General features: G+C 43.1%; 1 protein-coding gene across 6 annotated transcripts in view; it reads right to left on the reverse strand.

Annotated features, from left to right (window-relative positions):
• The window catches only part of kansl1l (KAT8 regulatory NSL complex subunit 1-like), a 125,385-nt gene that overhangs the window by 23,782 nt on the left and 76,396 nt on the right, over window positions 1-25,207 (reverse strand). For all 6 annotated transcript variants that reach the window (XM_085985373.1, XM_085985371.1, XM_085985374.1 and 3 more), the window contains exons 7-11: window positions 19,698-19,863; window positions 8,365-8,517; window positions 4,462-4,614; window positions 2,752-2,921; window positions 1,406-1,530 (exon numbers count right to left, since the gene is read on the reverse strand). In XM_085985373.1, coding sequence (XP_085841499.1) covers window positions 1,406-1,530; window positions 2,752-2,921; window positions 4,462-4,614; window positions 8,365-8,517; window positions 19,698-19,863 — 767 coding nt within the window. The remainder of the gene's footprint in view (window positions 1-1,405; window positions 1,531-2,751; window positions 2,922-4,461; window positions 4,615-8,364; window positions 8,518-19,697; window positions 19,864-25,207) is intronic.

A 25,207-nucleotide genomic window follows, 5' to 3' on the forward strand; every position in this document is an offset into this window, starting at 1 on the left:
GTCCTGCTGCAGTTGTACAGGGCCTTGGTGAGACCACACCTTGAGTACTGTGTGCAGTTTTGGTCACCTTATCTGAGGAAGGATGTTCTTGCCATGGAAGGAGTGCAGCGAAGATTCACAAGGCTGATCCCTGGGATGGCAGGAATGACGTATGAGAGATTGGGTCGATTGGGCTTATACTCGCTGGAGTTTAGAAGAATGAGAGGGGATCTCATCGAAACTTATAAAATTCTGACATGTCTGGACAAACTAGATGCAGGTAGAATATTCCCGATGGTCGGAGAGTCCAGAACCAGGGGTCATAGTCTAAGGATAAGGGGTAAGCCATTTAGGACAGAGATGAGGAAGAAGTTCTTCACCCAGAGAGTGGTGAACCTGTGGAATTCTCTACCACAGAAGGTGGTTGAGGCCAAGTCTTTAAATATATTCAAGAAAGAGTTGGATATATTTCTTGAGGCTAAAGGGATCAAGGGATATGGGGAGAAGGCAGGGACAGGGTACTGAATTTGGATGATCAGCCATGATCTCATTGAATGGCGGAGCAGGCTTGAAGGGCCGAATGGCCTACTCCTGCCCCTATCTTCTATGTTTCTAACATTGATTTAAACTTTCTATGCAGCCCACAAAGTTCCATGATATGCATCTAAGTGACCCATGAAGATAGAAAGCTTTGACACTACTGTTTTTGATGAATATATTCCCCTTTTGCACTACCCATAACCACTACAGTGTGAGGAAGGAACTATAAAACAGCATTGACCAATATTCTCCCCAAAACTGTGTACAATTGTGGGTTGTGCTGTGAACAGAAGGTACCAATCTGGTCAGTCGAGATCAGCTAGCCGTCCTTATCTCGAGGAGTATGATTGTTAACCAGATGTAATTAACCAGTCATTAGTAATTATAATCAAGAAAAAAATAAGATTAGTATGATCCTTTTAATGAGCTGTATATACACTATTCAATTCAACATTATGTAGTTTCTTTCCCAACCCCATCATGCCCTCATAAAATAAATCTGTTATAGTCTACTCAGTTTTTTTAATATTTACTCCTGTTCACCACGTAAGAAGTTGGACTGGTTTAGGGTCAATGGTAATGAAAGGTTAAAGTTACAGACTGAATAGGTACCAATCAACATTCCTGCTAAGCTGCGTGGCCCCTGCAGCGGTCAGGAGGTCCTGTGCAGGCTGCTCACCGGCTTTTACATTGAAGAAACCGCGCATTTGCGAAACGTTGAATGGGTCGCGCAGCCAGTTAAAGGGACTGCGCACGAAAAAAAGATAGAGGGAACATTGGTGTCAATGCACAACACCATCCCCCCCCAATGCTGTTCTTCCTGCTAGAAATAACAGTAATGCAAGGTTTCTTATGAAATAGAATCAAGAGGGAAAAAAAAGTGTACCTTGGTGTAATGATTTCCTTATACTGGAGCTTCTCGATCTTGGAGGTGGCAACCAATGACATGGGTATCACAATGTTATCAATATCGTAACAACATTCACTTTGCTGCCTTTGCCGTAAAGGAATCTAGAATGGTACAATATATACAACAAAGAGTTTTTCATTATATAGGCTTGAGTTGACAGCCTACAAAAGAACGTGTCTTACTACCTGCCAGATTTTAAAAAAATTTGAATGCAAAGTTGTGATAATAACCTAGTTTTATTAGCATAGCAGGATTAAAATGGGTCTTTTTAAAAATAATTCCCATCAATTTGCTGCTCCCCTTCCCTCTGCAGAATGTTCTAACTCCTTGCTGCAGTACAGTTCCACAGGCACTAACCACCCTAGGTACTTCACACAAGTAACCATGCATCATTGAGCGACTCGAGACAATGAATGTCAGCAGACTATTTGACCTAACGGGGTGAGAAGGGCAATCCCATCCTCACTTGACACAGTTTCCGATGAAGGTCACAGACTGGGGGACCCTTGCCCAATTTCCCCATCCCTAACCTGGAGATACTACGGCCAACTGTAGCATCCTTTCCACTGTCCCAACTGAGATCAGGTACAGAGGGGGGATCAAATCTGGGACCACCTTGGTCTCTGTGGCTCAACTACACAAAGCCTTAACCAGCTGAACCATTAGGTTGCAAGGACGGAAAGTCAATCACACAGATAACTAAAATGAACACATGCAGTGCTCAGACACTTTTCAAGTGCACGTGTAAGGAAATTTCATTAGAAACCCAATCATCATGCTGCTACAGCAGATTCACAGGAATCCTTGGTATGGTAGATTCAAAAGGACATTAGTAATTGATGCCACTAATTAACCCTGGCCACATGTGTATCCATATTGCATTTTGCACCTCATATTGGACATCACATATTGGCAAATGGTGTAGATAAGTAGCATGTAAACTAGGGTGCCCTTAACCCAATACCATTCCCAACTCCCAAGTGATCATGACAGTTCAGCAGTATTCTAATATCTTAAACAAGCAAGAGGGCATGAATCGATCAGCATCCAGCAATTGTCATAGGTCAGGAATAAATCAATATTATTGTGAAATCTATTAGAGAAAATGGCCACTTCACCCTTGAGGAAACCTTCCATTCTGGCTAATTTGAAAATACAGATTTAGCATATCCATGACATTAAGCAGTTTCACTTAAGTTATCTTCTTCCTCTCACCCCTCCACTGCAGGAATCGATCCAGTACAGAAATCTCTAAGGACTGAATATCAGAGATAGGTTTAGACTAGTTCAATAAATTGCAGAGTCCGTCCACTATATCTTACATCTTTTGTCTGTGTAAGTGGTCTTTGGGATGGTGTTGATCTGGGCACCCAGATATCTGTTGGGCTGGAACAAGGAGTTCGCTGAATAGGGACTGGTGTCTGTGCTGTTTTCAAAGAACCAGAAGGAGATTCACTGGAGTTCAACAAAGCGCAGCGTCGTTTATTTAGAACTGAAATATAAAAACAATTGTGCAGAAATTGGTAGAGGACAGATTATAAAGATAGCAAGATTCTATGATGCAGTTTAACCAGTCTGATTTGAGAAAGTAGTGCCAGCACACTGTTCAAACACCTATTCAATCATTTTTAGCTGCGATTCCTTTTGTGGAGCTCCCTACGTTTTAAAAATGTCAAAACAAACCAGCAAACAACTTTCAAATCAATCTTTTAACTAACAGAACAAATCGGAAGGGGTAGTAAATAGTATAAAACAGGCAGATCAATTAGAAAGAGATCTGAACAGGATTGGAAGATTGGATCAAAAAGTGGGAGATGGGATCAAAAAGTGGGAGATGTTTAATGTAGAGAAATGCAGCGTCATGGAGCTGGGGAAGGGAAGTACAAAATAGGAGTGAAAAATAAATAGGAACTGTCCAGAGGAAGTAACATAAGAGGGGGCTCTCGGGGGGGGGGGGGGGGGGGGGGGGCGGGGGGGCGGGGTGGTAGTAGGAAACAGCCTTACACCATCAGTATAATGTGCGGCAGTAGTAAAAATGGCAGTTAGCATCTTAGAAAGTAAAGCTTGAGGAAGAGGCAAGAACAAATCAAATGAACTTGCATTTTATATAGTGCCTTTCGCATCCCCTGGATGTCCCAAAGCACTTCACAACCAATTCATGACTTTTGAAGCGCAGTTCACTGTTGTTATGTAGGCAAATGCGACAGCCAATTTGCACACAGCAAGGTCCCACAAACAAGGAGATAAATGTTCAGGTAATCTATTTTGGTGATGTTGGTTGAGGGATAAATGTTTACCAGAACACTGAGCGAACTCCCTCCTCTTCCTTGAATAATGCCATGGGATCTTTTGCATCCACCTGGGCGGGCAGGCAGACATCTCATCCGAAAGATGGCACCTCCAACAATGCAGCATTCACTCAGTACTGCGCTGGAGTAGTCAGCCTAGACTAGGTGATCAGGTCCTGGGGTGGGACATGAACCCATGACCTTCGACTAAGGGACGAGACAGAGAGCATGAATATGAGCGAGAGAGCGCGCACAAATATTTTGGGGGGGGGGGGGGGGCGGTGGCAAGAGAGAGAGGCCCTGCTGATTGGAGGAGGGAAAGAAAGAGGGAATGAGAGAAAACAAATCTGCTATTCGGGAGATGGAAGAGGATCAGAGAGGGAGAGAGACCCTATGATGAGTGGGGGAAATGTGTGTTTTTTATGCTCTTTTCCTGTCATAGCATGTGTCAGTGTGAGGAGGAAGAGATCATTACACCGTCAGGCTTACGTACTGGTGTTGGATGTGAGGCGGAACGGTCGGGGTGGGTGCCACGGGTCTGACTGGAGGCTTGGCAACATGATCCAGACACAGCCTGACATGGGGGAGGGGAAGTTCATGAGCCAAGTGTCAGCGAAGGTGCTTCAGCCCGTGCACTGTTCATTTGGGAGCAAGGGAGTAGGCCATCAATAGTGAATTCAACAATGGTGCAGTTAGAAAGCCCCACAGCATGGCCCCCACCCCCAAAAAACAGTTTGTCCTTACCGGTAGTTTTCTCATTCGAATGCCTCCTCTTCCTTAAATCTTTGAGGGGCTTCCTTAATGCTTCTGTTGACATCTGTAGCTTAGGGACAGAAGACGACTGGTTCCAGTGCTGTCCCAGTACCTTTGCATAGTGGTCTTTATTGACATTACACCCTGAAGATCAATTGGACGATAGAATGAAAATCTTGGGCTTTGCTCTCCAAGATACAAAATTTGATTTTTAAAAAATCTACAGGAGTGGTTTGCAAACCTTGCAAGGATTAAATAATGTTACCATTAATCCTGGCATTTTGTCAGTTTTGAGAAGAAGTTCTTTTCAGGTGTTAACATATTCTCAAAGCTTTCAGTTGCAGTTCAATTTTTTTAAACTTTAAAAAAGTTCTCTTCCTCCTTGTTCATCCCCTCCTGGAGGCATTGACTTCTTGTAGGGGTATGTTGCCGTGATCACAAGTCACATTCTGAATACCTCTCTCAAGTGATCACTCTTCTTGTGAGACTAGCAATTGAATGTCAGCAGTTTATTTGACTGTAGGGGGAGTCACAGTCAAGCCTAATCCTGCCTTCACCCAATGCCCATACATGTGTATTTTCAACAGGGGCTGCTGAATGGCAGTTTAGGATTTGAGATGCAGGCCGGTTTTCCAGCCTCTATCTCGGGAATGCTGAGGGCAACAACCCCTGCTCAATTTCCAGAAACTGTGGATCATATGTACAGCAGCCATGGTTTGCAAGACTCAACTGCTCACACCCATGAGTAATACTGGCCACGTTACCAGAAATAAACAAACAGTTATGAACATTAACAGTACTATTTCACACAATGAACTATGGAACCGAGTTGAAGTTAAATCTTAATTCACACTGGATCAGAAGATAAGATCCAAAATGATCAAGTCAAAAATTCTGTTGAGAAAGATGGACTGTGATGTTGCCCGTCCAACTTTACCTACAAGGGTTGAAAACAGCATTCAATGATAAACACTCAGCATGGTAATCAAATCCAACGTAGGCTGGGTAAATTGCTGCAACAGCTGGAAGAGGAGTGGGAATCCTCCAGAAAACCCTCAGGAGCTGAGGGTCCACAAACAGTCTAGATGTCTAGCTATGGAGTACTGTTAGCCTGCTTAGCTGGGCTATACAGAAGACAGGTGACTTGATTCTGGATACAGTGTTTTCCTGGTGGGTAGCTGGGCTATACAGAAGACAGGTGACTTGATTCTGGATGCAGTGTTTTCCTGGTGAGTAGCTGGGCTATACAGAAGACAGGTGACTTGATTCTGGATACAGTGTTTTCCTGGTGAGTAGCTGGGCTATACAGAAGACAGGTGACTTGATTCTGGATACAGTGTTTTCCTGGTGAGTAGCTGGGCTATACAGACCAGGGAGGCACCAGGTTTGATCCAGTTAGCTGAGCTCAGGCAGGGCAGCAGTAGGAGCACAACTGCTCTCCGTGCCCCTGGGTTAGGGAGAAGAAAACCACCCACGGTTTCGGTTTCATAGAATTATAGAATGGTTACAGCACAGGAGGCCATTCAGCCCGTCAAGCCCGTGCCAGCTCTCTGCAAGAGCACTTCAGCTAGTCCCACTCCCCCGCCCTTTCCCCGGAGCCCTGCAAAATTTTTTCCTTCAGGTACTTATCCAATTCCCTTTTGAAAGCCGTGATTGAGTCTGCCTCCACCACCCTTTCAGGCAGTGCATTCCAGATCTTAACCACTCGCTGCGTAAAAAAGTTTTCCCTCATGATGCCTTTGAATCTTTTGCCAATCACCTTAAATCTGTGTCCTCTGGTTCTCCACCCTTCCGCCAATGGGAACAGTTTCTCTCTATTTACTCTGTCCAGACCCCTCATGATTTTGAACACCTCAATCAAATCTCCTCTCAACCTTCTCTGCTCTAAGGAGAATAACCAGCTTCTCTAGTCTAGCCACATAACTGAAGACTGTCATCCCTGAAATCATTCTCGTAAATCTTTTCTGCACCTTCTCTAAGGCCTTCACATCCTTCCTAAAGTGCGGTGCCCAGAATTGGACACAGTACTCCAGTTGAGGCCGAACAATTGTTTTAAACAGGTTCATCATAACTTCCTTGCTTTTGTACTCTATGCCTCTATTTATGAAGTCCAGGATCCCGTATGCTTTTTTAATCACTTTCTCAACCTGCCCTGCCACCTTCAACGATTTGTGCTCATATACTCCCAGGTCTCTTTGTTCATGCACCCCCTTTAGTATTGTACCCTTTAGTTTATATTGCCTCTCCTCGTTCTTCCTACCAAAATGCATCACTTTACACTTTTCTGCGTTAAATTTCATCTGCCACGTGTCTGCCGATTTCACCAGCCTGTCTATGTCTTCTTGAAGTCTATCACTATTCTCCTCACTGTTCATTAATACTTCCAAGTTTTGTGTCATCTGCAAATTTTGAAATTGTGCCCTGTACACCCACATCCAAGCCATTAATATATATCAAGAAAAGCAGTGTCACTTAACCAAATTTGTATCCATGCTGTCTTTTATTTCATGGGCTTCAACTATTATGTAGCACTTTATCAAATGCCTTTTGGAAGTCCATATACACGTCTACCACGTTGCCCTCATCAAAAAACTCGTTCAAGTTAGTTAAACACGATTTGCCTTTAACAAATCCGTGCTGGCTTTCCTTAATTAATCCACACTTGTCCAAGTGACTGTTAACTTTGTCGCTAACAAAGCGATCTCCATTTCAAATGTGAGGTGTGGATTGGGCACGACTGTGATTGAATAGTCCACTAGCTCATTGTCACAGTTCACACATGAATAATGGGCACTTGGACGATCCACTAGAGGGTGACCTGGCCCGTGGAACTGTATCCCAGCAAGGAATTGGGATCATCAGGAAAGGTGGAGGCAGAAGATTCATGAAAAGAGGCAGAAAAATTGCAATGCAGACCAGTAAACTTCATGAGTAGACTACTCCAACATCAAACTAGCCCAGCTACAAGAATATAACCAAACCAGCACCACAGAAGCTGTTGCTGTTTAAACCAGATGTCCATGTTTACATCAGAAACAAGAGAGAGGCGCTATATTCTGTTGTCAATTCAAAAAGGTCTGCACAAATGCCAGCAAATTTCACACATTACCATATGCGAGAATACTTACCAGCAGAATTAATGTCTGCAGCTCCGTCCTCTGCAGAAAATCTCACAGGAATTGCATGTTACAAAATTGTGTGAGCACCAGGGATTTTGAGGAAAAGAAGAATTTCACCCCCATTATGCAGCCAATTGCTTAAAAGGCAAAACAGACTTTTGATACCATTCTGTTAAGGAGCTACTAAAAAGCTCACAGCTATAACTGGCTGAATTTTGAAGTTATATTATACATTCAAGAAATTTTAAAAACACCTGTATCCAATCAAACAAAAAGTTAAAGACTGCAGTTTACTAAAGTTAGGAATGTGTGGAGTTTGCACATTCTCCCCGTGTTTGCGTGGGTTTTCTCCGGGTGCTCCGGTTTCCTCCCACAGTCCAAAGATGTGCGGGTTAGGTTGATTGGCTATGATAAATTGACCCTTAGTGTTAGGGGGATTAAATACGTGGGGTTACAGGGATAGGGTGGGATATGTGTTGGTGTAGGGGTTACGGGGATTGGGTGGGATATGTGTCGGTGCAGGCTCGATGGGCCGAGATGGCCTCTATCTGCACTGTGGGGTTTCTGTGATTCTGTGAAAGTAGTCCCTATGATGTGACAATGTGGGAAAAAGTTAAGAAAGGAATGCTGATGTAGGATGAAATGCCTGTAAACTTTAGGAAGCAGAAAGTACCATTATGGTTAAGTTATTGTGCATTTACACACAAAAGTGGTTTTAAGCATATGAATAGATCAAAGTGAGAAGCAAAACAAACAGAACAAGTTTCCCACTTACTGACTGAATCCAAGGTATCCTCACACGTATGACTTTTACATGGTGTACTGTTTGATAAGGAAGCCTTGAACTCATTCATTATCGATGGAATGAGCTGATTGTTCCAGTCTTCATTATACAACAAAGCTTGAAAGTGTACACCAAGAGGCATATCTACAAAGTAAAAAAAAGTTAGTTCCTTAACCCCGCATTATTTTGTTTACCATGAATCATAAAAATGTCTCTTACCAAGTTCTGTGCACAACATTTGGTTACGACTCTGTATTCATTACATACATGGGTTTTAGGTAAAGGTTATGTAGTGCCAAACAAGGAAAAGCACAAGCAATAGAAACCACAATTAAGTGATATGCCGTTGTCTATTTTTAAACTTTAATTGAAACCTCGATAAGTACAATTGTATGGTGAAATAGTGTGGCCGGAGTTTTTAAAGGCTTGTTCATTCAGAAAGTACTTTCACTCATCTATGAGACTTGTTAGATCAGTACTTCTTTCATTCACTAAATGAATGAGGTTAGGAAAAAAAATCCAAATATGATGGCCTTGCAGCCAAAGCAGGGTTTATCACATGCACATGATGTTCCTTAACTTTCCCTAATTTGATTTTACATACTCAGAATAAAACAGAACTGTTTACCTCTAAGACGTCACAAGACCTCAGTTTCATTTTATAATTTAAGATACAAATGTGCGTGAAAATAATAAATTTCAGTGGCTGTTTTCTTGTCGCTACAGATGGAACTGCAACTCTAGTACAACTTGTGTCAACAAATCATGATTTCATGGTACATGATTAAAAATATCTCTATTGCAACCTGCAGGGCCATCCAGACAGCAGGGGATAGACATAAACATCACAACAATCTCCTTTTTGACGTTCTCGTCCTTTCTTAGAGCTAGTGCCTTAGCTCCACTCAGCATTTCTCCATCAGACTCGAGGGCAGGGGTATACAAACTTTGGCCTGTGAGCTAAGCCTTGACAATCTGGCCCTCATAGCCCAGATAATCCAGGACAAACTAGCAAACAAGGAACATAAGCGCAAATGGGAGTACTTGCATTTTCTGGGTCTTTGGGGGGGCGGGTTATAGAATAGAATCATAGAATGGTTACAGTACGGAAGGCAGCCATTTGGCCCGTCGAGCCCGTGCCGACTCTCAGCTAGCCCCACTCCCCCACCCTTTCCCCGGAGCCCTGCAAATCTTTTTCTTTCAGATTCTTATCCAACTCCCTTTTGAAAGATAAGATTGAGTCTGCCTCCAACCACCCTTTCAGGCAGTGCATTCCAGATCATAACCACTCGCTGAGTAAAAAGGTTTTTTTCTTATGTTGCCTTTGGTCGCAATTGTAAGGAAGGATATTAGCTCTGATGATGTGGAATCTGTATGGGTAGAACTGAGAAATACCAAGGGGCAGAAAACGTTAGTGGGAGTGGTATATAGACCTACAAACAGTAATGCGGAGGTTGGGGATGGCATTAAAAGGGAAATTAGAGAAGCATGCAATAAGTTCACAGCAGTTATCAAGGGTGACTTTAATCGACATAGATTGGGCTAACCAAATTAGTAACAATACTGTGGAGGAGGAATTCCTGGAGTGTATACGGGATGGTTTCCTGGACCACTATGTCGAGGAACCAACTAGAGATCAGGCCATCTTAGACTGGGTATTATGTAATGAGAAAGGATTAATTAGCAATCTTGTATGAGGCCCCTTGGGTCGGAGTGATCATAATGATAGAATTCTTAATTAAGATGGAGAGTGAAGTAGTTGACTCAGAGACTAGGGTCCTGAATTTAAATAAAGGAAACTACGATGGTATGAGGCGCGAGTTGGGTAGAATTGATTGGGGAATGTCACTCAAAGGGTTGACGGTGGATAGGCAATGGCAATCATTCAAAGACCGCATGGATGAACTACAGAATTTGTTCATCCCAGTTTGGCATAAAAATAAAACAAAAAAGGTGACTCAACCGTGGCTAACAAGGGAAATTAGGGATAGCATAAGATCCAAGGAGAGTGTAGGAATGTCTAGTTCCTATCCAAAGACTGAGGTCCACTCAGGCGCTTAAACAAAACAAAGTTTAATGGAAACTAACAGGTTTAAACAAGTAACTGCAGGAGAACATCCGAGTGTAGGTCTATTCAGTTCGGAGGCTCCACGAGGACTGCTGGCTGGTCCCGTGGTTGACGTCATGACGTTCTTCCCGCCAGTGGGGGATCACGTGATGTACGGCGTGACGTCATCGCGTTTACCCGCACTGTTAAAGTAATCACGCTCTGTACAAGTAAACAGTATAAATAAAGATACAGACTCAGGCTGTAGCTAACATGTTGTTAAAGCGAATTATATACAAATGATCTGAGTCCTTTAGTGGCTCTGCCACAAGAGGACATATAAATTGGCCAGAAAAAGCAGTAAACCTGAGGATTGGGAGCAGTTTAGCATTTAGCAAAGGAGGACAAAGGGATTAATTAAGGGGGGGAAAATAAGAGTATGAGAGTAAGCTTTCAGGGAGCATAAAAACTGACAGTAAAAGCTTTTATAGATCTGTGAAGAGAAAAAGATTGGTGAAGTCAAGCGTAGGTCCCTTGCAGTCAGAGTCAGAGGAATTTATAATGGGGAACAAAGAAATGGAAGACCAGTTAAATAAATATTTTCGTTCTGTCTTCGCAAAGGAGGACACAAATAACCTCCCAGAGATGTCAGGGAACATAGGGTCTGATGAAAGGGAGGAACTGAAAGAAATCAGTATTTGTAGGGAAATGGTGTTAGGGAAATTGATGGGATTGAAGGCCGATAAATCCCCAGGGCCTGATAATCTACATCCTAGGGTACTTAAGGAAGTGGCCCTAGAAATAGTAGATGCATTGCTGGTCATCTTCCAACATTCGACAGAATCTGGAACAATGGATTGGATGGTAGCTAATGTTACCCCACTATTCAAAAAAGGTGGTAGGGAGAAAACGTGGAAATACAGACCAGTAAGCCTGACATCGGTAGTGGGAAAATGCTAAAGTCCATTATAAAAGATGTAATAGCAGAGCACTTGGAAAACAGTGACAGGATCGGACAAAGTCAACATGGATTCACAAAAGGTAAATCGTGCTTGACTAATCTACTGGAATTTTTTGAGGATGTAACTGGTAAAATAGATAAGGGAGAACCGGTGGATGTGGTGCATTTGGACTTTCAAAAGGCTTTCGATAAGGTCCCGCATAAGAGATTAGCGTGTAAAGTTAAGGCACATGAGATTGGGGGCAAGGTATTGACTTGGATAGAGAACTGGTTGGCAGACAGAAAGCAAAGAGTTGGAATAAACGGCTCTTTTTCCGAATGGCAGGCAGTGACTAGTGGGGTACCGCAGGGATCGGTCCTTGGACCCCAGCTATTCACAATATATATTAATGATCTAGACGAGGGAACTAGATGTAATATCTCCAAGTTTGCAGACAACACAAAGCTGGGTGGGCGTGTGCGCTGTGAGGAGGATGCCGAGAAACTCCAGTATGATTTGGACAGGTTGGGTGATTGGGCAGAAGCATGGCAGATGTAATATAATGTGGATAAATGAGAGGTTATCCACTTTGGCATCAAAAACAGGAAGGCAGATTATTATCTGAATGGCAATAGATTGGGAGAAGGGGAAGTGCAACGAGACCTGGGTGTCCTTGTGCACCAGTCGCATGCAGGTGCAGCAGGCAGTTAAGAAGGCAAATGGTATGTTGGCCTTCGTAGCGAGAGGGTTTGAGTGCAGGAACAAGGATGTCTTGCTGCAGTTGTACAGGGCCTTGGTGAGACCACATCTTGAGTATTGTGTGCAGTTTTGGTCGCCTTATCTGAGGAAGGATGTTCTTGCCATGGAGGGAGTGCAGCGAAGATTCACCAGGCTGATACCTGGGATGGCAGGAATGACGTATGAGGAGAGATTGGGTCGATTGGGCTTATACTCACTGGAGTTTAGAAGAATGAGAGGGGATCTCATCGAAACATACAACATTCTAACAGGACTAGACAGACTAGATGCAGGAAGGATGTTCCCGATGGTCGTAGAGTCCAGAACCAAGGGTCACAGTCTAAGGATAAGGGGTAAGCCATTTAGGACAGAGATGAGGAGGAATTTCTTCACCCAGAGAGTGGTGAACCTGTGAAATTCTCTACCACAGAAGGTAGTAGAGGCCAATTCATTAAATATATTCAAGAAGGAGTTGGATATATTTCTTAAGGCTAAAGGGATCAAGGGATATGGGGAGAAAGCAGGGACAGGGTACAGAATTTGGATGATTAGCCATGGTCTCATTGAATGGTGAAGCAGGCTCGAGGGGCTGAATGGCCTACTCCTATCTTCTATGTTTCTATGTCTATGGTTCTTTTGCCAATCACCTTAAATCTGTGTCCTCTGGTTCTCGACCCTTCCACCAATGGGAACAGTTTCTCTCTATCTACTCTGTCCTGACCCCTCATGATTTTTAACCCCTCTATCAAATCTCCTCTCGATCTTCTCTGCTCCAAGGAGAACAACCCCAGCTTCTCCAGTCTATCAAAGGACTATTTCTAGCACTGTTATCTCACTGGTGGATAAGTCCTAATCAGAACACAAAGACCTGTTTGTAGCAGCCAGTTTAGATGTACCCTGTATTGAAATTAATGGGAGCATGGATTCACACTTTATAGGTTGCCTGCAAAGCTCCATGGTTCACACCTAGGCAGCGCTCAGACAAAAACCTTGGGACAGCTCTGTTTCATGGAGCTTAATTTCCTCAGTGCTACTTTTAGGGCGTTGGTTAATATGATTGCCCTAACCAGTGCATTAAAAATAGTGCAGAAGTGAGCTCAGAGCCTCCAAGTGAGCTCCAGAACTGCCTACATGAACAATCTCAACAACAGACAATCTTTCTGTGGCATATATATGGCTTTTTAGGTGTAGGCTATTGTGCAAAATGTAGAGACACACAAGAGAATCAATGCTTAATAATAGTAAATGTCTAACATCCTTAATTATCAGTGTTTACCACATTATCTTCTACGGTATACCCTTAATTCTTTTGATTTGAATGAAAATCATGCAAAAACACATCAACTGAAAATTAATTGCACCTCTTAATTCAGAATACTGGTTAAGTTAAATTCCTACCATAAATGGGTCCTGTCCAGACAAAGCTAAATTTGAATTAAACCCCATCAGATGCCTAAGTATGGCAGTCCTTCCATACCAGAGTGCAGACAGAGAAGGGTTCGTGAGAAGTACAAAACTTTTCCCACTGAGGAAAAATACAAGATCAAATATGTGGAGTGGTGGCATCCTGGAGTAAGGAAGAAAGTTGTGGTACAGAAATTTATCATTACCACCACACTTTCAACCAAGCTGAAAAACAAAGAGAACCAGCAGAATTTTCCCAGTCAAAGGGAGTGACTACCTCAGCCATCTCTGTTATGCTGAGCTACTTCAAGCAGGCTAGAGTAGCTAACCTCGTCTCGCTGGAAAAGGCAAATTAATTTGCCAAAGGATTTGGAACGAACCTGGTTTCTGCATGGTGGAACAGCCACTTCAAAAACCACCAATCAAGTCCAGGTCCACACATGGGTAGGCAAGCTACGTTCCTTACATAGCGTTGAGAACCGGGCATGATAAAATTCCTGAAATTGCATCTCATAAGGACAAAGACATATTTAATATTAAAGAAACTGGCCTTTAACTGCACCCAAGTAGAATGCTGGCTTTCATCAACAAAAGTGGTCAGGTGAGAAAAGGCCAAGCAGTGAATTCCCATTGTGATTTGGGACAAGCATGACTGGGGATAAAAAGCCGCTGGTGATTGGGAATTCCAAAAACTCCCAATGTTGTGGCGGTGGTGTTACTCTGCCTGTAAACTACCTAAACAAAAAGGTGTGGTTGACTGTTGCTTCCTGAGGTGCGGCTGCATCACTTTCACCAAAGTTTGGCATCACGGCAGAAAAATTCCCTTGGTAGTTTATAATTATGGGACGGGCGGCACGGTGGCATAGTGGTTAGCACTGTTGCTTCACAGCGCCAGGGACCCGGGTTCGAATCCGGCCTCGGGTGACTGTCTGTGTGGAGTTTGCACATTCTCCCCGTGTTTGCGTGGGTTTCCTCCGGGTGCTCCGGTTTCCTCCCACAGTCCAAAGATGTGCGGGTTAGGTTGATTTGCTATGATAAATTGACCCTTAGTGTTAGGGGGATTAAATACGTGGGGTTACGGGGATAGGGTGGGACATGTGTTGGTGTAGGGGTTACGGGGATCGGGTGGGATGTGTGTCGGTGCAGGCTCGATGGGCCGAAATGGCCTCTATCTGCACTGTGGGGTTTCTGTGATTCTGTGACCCACATTAAGTGCCATCTAAATGCAAAGGGGGCTAATATTTATACAGCCAAACTTGACATCCGTGACCCAGCCACTGATGCTGTTGTGATTTATGCTATGAAACAGCACTAAATGAAATGTTTGGTGCAAAAAGTGATTGCAATGTAGGATGCTGGCGTGCCATTTACACTGGATGTTCTGCAAGCAATCCACGTGGTCCATTCATCATAGGAGGAGCTGAAAGCAGAATCATTGCCAATTGTTTTTGGCATTAAATCTGTCTCAACATCAGAAGAAGCAAAGGAATAAGCTGTAGCTAACACAGTTGGAGTACATACTAATGGTTGATCTTTAAGCAGTGAATCTCTGAACACAAATTCTACACTGTAAAAGCCAACGTAGAGTTGTGAATCTATTGCCAAGTGTTGATACAATTTTGAAGTCCCAACATCCAGATTGCTGACCGACTGGATTCAATTTTTGATTTTGATAATACTCGAGCTCTCTCACAATACTTCTCAACAGAAAAGCAATCAGCTCAGAGTCCAGACAGGCTGGTTATATAACTCCACAATGTGCATTTTTCTAAGGCAAGCACAATACAGGAAACTTTCTGGTATCCGGCACGGATGGGACCGACGTGGTGCCGGTTCAGCAACAATTCCGGATAACCGAACGCTATAGTAAAAGATACGGACCTTAGAGCTCCGTATAAAGCAACAAACCCTGTTGCGCTTCAGAACAACGTCCACAAGTTGCAAGCGTCTCTGCAGCTTAGCAACAGCTGCAGCCAAACACTTGCCTTCCTCCATTTGTTGCTGTGCAAGTAATAAAAGTTACCTGAAACCGACTCCTGAATTTTGCCGGTTAACCGACATTTCCGGTTATTTAGGGGCCGGTTAATCGAAAGTTTCCTGTAGATTGTCTAAAGTGTTAACTGTTTAATTGATCAGAGCCATCACATTCAATCACAGACTACCTGGCCATTCTCAAAGATTGGCTATCCATTTAATATTGATGGATGGCTGTTGATCTAATACAATTATGAGAGTTGCACTCATCCATTTCCTTTTGTATCAGTATAATTCAAAGATATTTGGATCCTAGTTCTGCGGGGAAGCATGTCTACAGTAGCTACCTTGGCATAGATCAAAGAATCAGGCCCAGCCTGTGGTAGTGGGTTTGACTGACAGTAGTTGTGTCAGACCTTTGAAAAGAGGATTTAAAAAGTCATGTGGAGAGACTAGGAAAGCTGGGGTTGTTTTCCTTAGAGCAGAGAAGGGCAAGTGGAGATTTAATAGAGGTGTTCAAAATCATGAAAGGTTTTGATAGAGTAAATAAGTAGAAACTGTTTCCAGTGACAGAAGAGTCGGTAACAGATTGAGACTTTGGTGAGACCACACCTGTAGTACTGTGCACGGTTTTGGTTTCCTTATCTGAGGAAGGATATACCTGCTTTAGGTGCAATGAAGGTTCACCAGATTGATCCCTGGGATGAGAAGGTAGTCCTTTGAGGAAAGATTGAGCCTATTGAAACACAAGATACTGAGCGGGATTGACAGGGTAGATGCGGAGAGGTTGATTCCCCTGGATGGAGAGTTTAGAACTATGGGTCACAGTCTCAGGATAAGGAGTGGGCTATTTAGGACTGAGATGAGGAGGAATTTCTTCACTCAGAGGATTGTGAATCTTTGGAATTCTCTGCCCCAGAGGGCTGTGGATGCTGAGTCATTGAGTATATTCAAGTCTGAGATCAATAGATTTTTTGGACTCTAGGGGAAATTAAGGGATATGGGGATCGGGCAGGAAAGTTGAGTTGAGGTCGAATATCAGCCATGATCTTACTGAATGGTGGAGCAGGCTCGAAGGGCCGTATGGCCTACGTCTGCTCTTAATTCTTATGTTCTTATATGATCGGGACTGCACAGCCTGAAGGGTGGTGGAAGCAGATTCAATAATGGCCCAGAATTCGGATCGGAGGCTTCCCGCGGGTGCGACCTGCACTTACCTAGCACGCCGGCCGTTGTGCTGTTGGCCCGGGTGGGATTCCGATCCTGGGCCTCCTCCAACTGCCGGCGCGCAGTGCTTGCGTATCCCAGGGGCGCAGTTAGTTCGAAGCGTCCCCAAGGATCACGTGGGCCATGGAGAGCCAATGGTAGCAGGGAATGCCCATTCATAAAATTGACAGGGAGAGCTGTCAAAACTATAAATACTATAAGCCCCAAAACATAAACTAAAAAATATATATATTTTTTTTAAATCACATTTTTAAAATAACTATAAATTACATAAAATAACTATTTTAAACAATAATTTAAATTTTTGAAAAAAATTAATTACATTTTTTAAACAGGGCTAAAAATAAACTTACCTTTCTTTAAAGTATTTTAAAATAATAAACCTGTGGAAAAAATGTTTTAATTTTAATTAATTCACCACTTACCTTGTTAAAAGCAGGCCTTGCGCTTGCTTTTTAAAAGTGTAACTGCTGGAGACTTACCCTCCCGGAGAAACCTGCAAAAAAAAACGTAAGTTCCAGGCGCACGCGCTGCCTCTCCGGTGCACGTGTTCAACCTCTGAACCCCTTCCTTTAAGGGAACGGAAGTTCCGGTTTCCCACGCACGCGCAGTGCATGCACAAAACCGGCACTTTCGTTGGGCCTACGGGCGAGTACCCCGTGCGTACTCACCCATGGGGACCCGAATTTCTGGGCCATTAACTTTCAAAATAGAATTGGATAAATATTAGGAGGGAAATTTGCAGGGCTATGGGGAAAGAGCAGGGAAGTGGGGCTAATTGGAAAGCTTGTTCAAAGAGCCAGCACAGGCACGCTGGGCCTCCTTCTGAGCTGTATTATTCTATGATTCTATAGGATCCTTTGGCAGACAGCTCAGTGCGTAGGGATCTCCAAATACAGGGTTATATTGGGGTTCATCTGTTTGTTAGGCTACAAACAGTTTTTCAGCCAACAGCCAAAGAGCTCTGTGTTTAGGTTTTGTGCCAGTCTAGTGAGGAGCCTCGGCCAGATTGAAGCTACAGCAAGGAAACTTCTGTTTAAAGTCTATGTTTAGAGGGAAAGCAAGTGGCGTGTTTATTATTTTATGCATCAAAGAGTAAGGTATACCAAATACTGTTTCTTCATGGATTTCATTTAAATACCACCTGTTGGTTCAAAGCCTGTTTTTATCTGATGAGTCCAGTTTGCCGTTCAAGGAGAGGAGAGTCAGGAGACATTCCAATAGCTGGTGTACAGAGCCAAGCGTTCTCTGTTGTGATCCCTGGGTTTTGTTTACCTAGATATTGGGCTAAAAAGGTACACTCCCAATTGTAAGGTACAAAAGTTCTGTTTATGGGAATGATCGATGATACAAAACCCAAGAAAATATCTATAGCAAATACCCGAAACCTGAATGCTGTGTGGGAGAATGCTGCTGCTAATAAGAGTGAGGAAGAGGCCCAACTGAGTGGGTCCAGAGAGCAGATGAAGCTGGAGGAACCAGCCCCCACCATAGCCAGCTGTCCTGATGGAACTTCTCTCGGCACCAAGCAGAACTGACAACTTTATGGAAAAATCTGTCAGTAGGTGGCAAACCAATCACTGATCATTTTGTGAAATAACTAAAAACTTTGCATTGCGCAGTTTCTATACTGCTCAAGTTTTGATCATATGCATTAATAAAAATGTCATAAAACATCAAAGCAATTGTGAAGTGTTCTTTGGTTTGTTGTTTTACTAAAATTGCTCAATTCAAACTACTGCGATAATTCAACATTTTTTGAGCAAAAAAACTACTCAAAGGGTGCCAATTTTGATAATTTGAACAGGGTGAAGCACTTCAAGCACTAAAACTTCACACAAGTTCAGAAAATTATCGTCTCAATTGAATACAGAATATTAGAACCCTATTCAAAAAATGAATTTATAGGGAAAAGTTTTACAATGTTTATATGTTGAATTATTAAAGAAACCCAGCTGTGAATCATTCTTTGTTGCGTTACTTACTTTTCTCTCGGTGACTACTGTGGTTATTTATTTGCATTTTCGCTTTCCTCAGGTACAGCACTCTATGCTCACCTATTTAAGCCATTTGAATTGTTAGGAAACTTGTGCCCTTCTAAGAATGATGGAACAGAAGGGCTCAGTTTGCAAACAAGGACCTTCTTCCTCCCCCCCTCAATTACATAATGATGAAACCCAATGAGTTCTTGAACATGCAATTTACCCACAATAACTAACACAAAGATGTAATGGTAAATCAGCTGACCTAAGTAACTAGAGGATTGATTTAAGCAAACAAAAAAATATATAATTTAATGTATAGGATAACTTTAATGCTTAGGTTTAGTTCTGGCTGAAGAAATTCATGATTAAAAAGTGGCTGCAAGAAATAAAACTTACTGCTCTGACAGCCTAGTGGCTAAAAGTATCACCTCTGTAGCATTAAGGCAAACAGACCACAGGGTCCCAGCTTCAGTTCTGTGCTGATTTAGTTCATCTCAGTCATGACAGTTGGAGCGACTGTATAGAAATCAGGAGCAGAAACGCTAGCTATTTTACCAACCCACAGGGGAGATCTACACAGCAAAAGATGATCCCAGTTAGAGATGTTGGGGGGGGGGGGGGGGGGGGGTTAGGGGGGAAGGCAGCCAGGGTTTCCGCTCCAGATACAGTGCCTCCTGCTGGAGCCTACACATGCAGACAGCAGGATCAGACTCAGCTGTGACAGCCTTCACTGTCAACTAGCCTGTCAATGCTCAATGCTTAGGTCCACACATGAAGGATAGCCAGCTGGGTGATGCACCACAGGACTGTCAGCATTTGTAGTAATGAGAGTCAACCCTAACCAGAGTCAATACTTTTAGCAGAGAATGAGAGAAAAATGGGAAAATAAAGACATAATAAATACAACACTAAAGATCATCTGTAAGCATTCAAACTAATTATATAAAAAATACAGTACTTTGATAAGAAACTGTTGTAATAGAAAAATAGTTACATAACTAGCCGTACCACAATGGAGTGACAATACTGGGTGGAAGCAAGGGTCCAGCATAGCTACTTGCCCTTCCAGTGCCATTGTCCTTGGGTCTATTGTGTCAGTTGTGTTGTTTGAAGCACACAGTTTACACGATACTGGCCAGCAACATTTACACTGCACAGCTGTAGCCTGTTGAACCTGTAAATGTAATTACTATGTTAAAACAAACTTTTGGTAAATGTCGGTTTCATGTATATATTGCTGACAACTGCAGGTGACAACTGGAACCAAGCCACCACGTATTCAAGGACTTATAGCAGCTTAACAGGAAGAAAAACCAACATAAATTTGGCACATAACTGATATTCCACTGATTCAGAAACTAGACTATGTTCCCATCGAATCGGCCCATTCTCAAAATTTACAATGGGAGACCTCCCTGCTCTTCTTCAAAAAGTGCTTAAAGGACCTTTTATGCTCACCTTATGCAGAGGGTGCCTCGGTTTAACCTCTCAACCGAAAACCAGCACCTCCAACAATGCAACTCCCTTAGTACTGCAATGCAGTATCAGCCTAGATTATGTGATAAGTCCTGGGAGGGGCGTATACATTTGAAAGCCATCAATGGCAGGAACAAAAAGAGATGTCAAAATATATGAATTTAGCCCAACAAATGCATTGATCGTAAAATAATACAAGGAAACAAAAGCGAAGTATTGTGGATGCTGGAAATCTGAATTAAAAACAGAAAATGCTGGAAACACTCAGCCAGCATCTGTGAAGAGAGAAACAGAGTTAACGTTTCAGGTTGATGAACTTTCGTCAGAACTGGTTTAAAATTTTATATCAGAGGGGATGAGGTTAGTGATGCTCTGGGAGATGGCTTGATGTTCAGTAGTACGGTCAAGCTCCAGGGGGAGGTTGGAGTGATCGTCAGGGTTGGTGTAATCTGTGAAGAAACGTAACGTTACCGTTTCAGGTCAACGATCTTTCATCAGAACTGTTCTGGTAAAAGGTCACCGACTTGAAACGTTACTTATGTTTCACTCTTCGCGGATGCTGCCTGAGCTGCTGGTTGTTTCCAACATTTTCTATTTTTATTGCAATAATAAGCCTATAAATGCTATTAGAACAGAAATGCTTCATGCATTTGTAGAACATTAACTGTGAAAGTTATTTTTAATGGAGATATTGACTCATTTACGGGTTAAAATAATGGATAAAGTTAACCTTATGCAAATGTATTAAACGCTGGTACATTCATTTCTAGGCTTTAGAAAATACTATAAATGCAGTGTCAGCTGTGGCTCAGTGGGGAGCACACTCGCCGAGTCCCACTCCAGGGACTTGAGCACAAAAATCTAGGCTGACACTCCAGTAGTGCTGAGGGAGTGCGGCACTGCGCAAGGCCCCTTCCCTTTAGTAAGGGAAGGGAGGCTTGCAGTACCGCGGCGCTGCGTGCCACGATATTGAACTGGAGCACCCCAAGGCAGGGAGAGCACTTCCAGTAGCGCCCTGCCTCCTGCTTGGGGCGCTACCATTCAATTTCGGGCGCGGGGGTGCTAACATTTTCGGGGCGCTAAAAGTAGCGCCCCAAAGGGGGCGCGAGCCAATTTTTCCTCACAAATCTCCTCAGCAGCTAGCCTTAGTGAATCTGGCAAATTTACTTGCAGAAATTAAAGCAAAAAATGCTGAAAATACACAGGTCAGTCAGCATTTGTAACAAGGCAGGTTATGACATTTTGGGTGTGTACACTTCATCAGTTCTGTCATGATATCTTATCCCTTTTCAGATGTTGACTGCCCTGCTATGTATTTGCAGCTTTCCTTTTAAAGTTTACGTTTGGGTTGCCACCTGCTGCGAGACCGGTTCTTGAGGAGCCAGCTGTACTAACAGCACAAAGTCAGTATCAAAGCAACTTGTTGCAGCGGTGTTTATGGAAGTTTAGATTTTATTTCATACATTTTTAAAGTGTTAAGTTGTCTACACTTATGGTACACCCAAGTACATGCCTCAGTAGCCAAACTAAATGCATACAACTAATTTAATTACTAGCTTCCGACCACATATCCAAGGCATAACTAAGACCGCCTATTTCCACCTCCGCAACATCGCCCGTCTCCATCCTTGCCTCAGCTCATCCGCTGCTGAAACCCTCATCCATGCCTTTGTTACCTCCAGACTTGACTATTCCAATGCACTCCTGGTTGGCCTCCCACATTCCACCCTATTTAAACTTGAGGTCATCCAAAACTCGACTGCCGGTGTCCTAACTCGCACCAAATCCTGTTCGCCCATCACCCCTGTGCTCGCTGACCTACATTGGCTCCTGGTTAAGCAACGCCTTGATTTCAAAATTCTCATCCTTGTTTTCAAATCTCTCCATGGCCTCGCCCCTCCCTATCTCTGTAATGGCCTTCGGCCCCACAACCCCCACCGAGATATCTGCGCTCCTCTAATTCTGTCCTCTTGACCATCCCTGATTATAATCGCTCAACCATTGGTGGCCATGTCTTCTGTTGCCTAGGCCCTATGCTCTGGAATTCCCTGCCTAAACCTCTCCCCTTCCGTACCTCTCTTTCCTCCTTTAAGACCCTCCTTAAAACCTACCTCTTTCACCTGCCCTAATTTCTCCTTATGTGGCTTGGTGTAAAAAAATGTTGTCTTATAATACTCTTGTGCAGTGCCGTGGGACGTTTTACTACGTTAAAGGCGCTATATAAATACAATTAGTTGTTGTTGTAGTAAATGATTGTCAGATGTCGTTTTTTCCAGGGGAAGAGGTCCTTTGATTAGAACATCCAACAGGGCTGATGGAGAATGATCAAGAGCAGGAACTCTGGTTGATTTGTGCTGGCAACATAGGCAAAAGAGAATTTGAACTGATGTGCAGTTTAGACTCCAAACTCCCTTGACGCTTTGCCATTCAAGTAATTGAGGGGCTGATCAGGCTACACTCTCACAATGGAGCTCGATTTAATTAACCCGTTTAGTGAGTTTCCTCTTGGGAGCCATTTCCAGTGATGTCACTAACTGTAAAAAGCCCATTCATGATTTATATGGTTTCCATGGCAGCAATGTGTCCACATGCTTCCTATTGAGGAATGCGGGTTTGACATTTGGTAAGGAACTGTATGAAAATAACCTAACGCAATGTTACAGCAGGTGGTAATTCTTTTAAAACATCATGGGGTTTCATTTCCTACAGTGGTGGGGTTTAATTTCCCCTGCTGGCTCACTGTATGATGTCCTCAGGTTTATATTAAAATAGCGCAAAAGGAATGTTCAGTGAACACATTCAGCAGTATGCTACCAAGGAAATTAAATTCCTATGTGGCTGTAGGCTACATTTCAATAATGTGGAATGTAAGGAAATTTTATGGTCAAGACATGTAGAACAGGAGCGGAAAAAGATTTGACAGTTATTACCAGGGGGTGTTCCATGTGATGATTCAGGTTCTCTCAAAGTAACATGTACTGGTGCAAAAATAAAATATTTCAGAAGTTATTAAAGGCATTTCTTTGTTCACTACCTTGCAGAAAGAAACAGTCTCTCCCTCATTAGGATTTTTTCCTCTTGCTCTTGTACCCACACACTTTTGAAGGTTATCCTCTACACATTGACAAAGCAGTAGCTTTCCATATGCAGCTGGTGTTGCTGTTACTCTCCCTTCCCTTACTTTATTCGTGCATGGAACATTTTATTTCCCACCATGTCTTCAGCTTACAGACTCCCTACTCAAGATTCTGCTTTGCTCATCATGCAACCCACTCACGATAACTGTAATATCCCCCAGTAAAGCACTTATCATCAGTAAATACAGAAATCCCAACAGGAGTTTTGTCTCTTTAATTAATGTAGAAAAAGGAAAGAATGAGGGAAGGAGAGAGGAGGGAAAGAAAGAATTAGCATTTATGTAGCACCTTTCGTATCCATGGGACATTCCAAAGTGCTTCACAGCCAATGAAGTACTTTTGAAGTGTAGGCACTGTTGTAATGTAGGGAAACGCAGTGGCCAATTTGCGCACAGCAAGGTCTCACAAACAGCAATGAGATATATGGCCAGATGACCGGTTTGTGATGTTGGCTGAGTGATAAATGTTGGCCAGGACACCAAAGGAACTCTCTGCACTTCTTCAAAAAACTGACATGGAATCTTTTATGTCCACCTGAACAGGCAGATGGGTCCTTGGTTTAACATCTCATCCAAAATATGGCACTTCCAACAGTGCAGCACTCTCTCAGAACTGCACTGAAATGTTAGCATAGATTATGTGCTCAAGTCTCTGCAGTGGGTCATGAAGCCACAAGCTTCTGACTCGGAGTTGAGTGTGTTATCACTGACACCTATTAATCTTTACACATGTCAGAAATGTCTAAAAGCAGAATTAAATTTTATTCATAGCAAGATCCCACAAACAATAATAGACAAGTGGCCAGTTATCACTGAGGGAGTTAGCTAGGGTAGGAATGTTGAGCAGGCAGAACTTGCGGCTCTCTCCGAATAGTGCCACAGAATCTTAAATTCCCACCTGAACCACCACAGCAGATGAAGGGGGCATCGGCAATACAGCACTCCCTCAGTATCAGCCTTGATTATGTGCTCTAGTCCTGGAATGGGGCTTGAACCAACAAAATTCTGACTCAGAGGTGAGGTGTGCTGCAAACTGAGCCATGCTTCCAGATTTTTCCAGCTGCTACCAGGGAATGGTGGGCTGTAATTTACCCTGTGTAGCAACATTCCTTCAATTTTTGAAATCTGGTTATTAAACTTGTTCACCCTGAAGTCCTTCCCTTTGGAGGACAAGCTGTAATTACCATCATAGGAACATTAGGAACAGGAGTAGGCCATTCAGCCCCTCGAGCCTGCTCCGCCACTCAACGAGATCACGGCTGATCTGTACCTCAACTCCATTTAACCGCCTTTGCTCCATATCCACTGATATAATTACCTAACAAAATCTATTGATCAGTCTTGAAAGCTCCAATTGTCCCAGCATCCACAGCCTTTTTGGGAGAGGATTCCAGATTTCCACTACCTTTTTTTGTGGAAAAAGTGCTTCCTGATTACACTCCTGAATGGCCTGGCTCTAATTTTTAATACTGTGCCCCCTTGTTCTTGACTCCCCCACCAGAGGAAATAGTTTCCCTGTAAAAAATCCTTTGATCATTTTAAACACCTCGATCAGATCACCCCTCAATCTTCTTTACTCGTATCGCACTGGCCCAGGGAGCTGATTTTATTTTAATTTTAGCAGTAGTGACATACACCTTCCCTTCTTGTCTTAACAATCAGATGTGTGAATCACATGCCACACAGATTCACTTTTTTAGTGCTTCCATCCATTAACGAACGGTCGTAGCACTCTCATCTCTGAGACACAAGGTTCTGAGTTTTAAGTCCCACTTCAGGATTCGAGCACATAATCTAGGCCAACAGTTCAGTGCAATACTGAGGGAGTGTTGCTTTGTATACTTGAAATACGACGTTAAACCAAGGCCCCATCTGCCTACTCAAGCGGATAGAAAGGATTGCATGG

This window comes from Somniosus microcephalus, chromosome 4 (genome assembly GCF_052327205.1).
Source record: "Somniosus microcephalus isolate GS21.2 chromosome 4, FLI_Smic_1.0, whole genome shotgun sequence".
Taxonomy (NCBI): domain Eukaryota; kingdom Metazoa; phylum Chordata; class Chondrichthyes; order Squaliformes; family Somniosidae; genus Somniosus; species Somniosus microcephalus.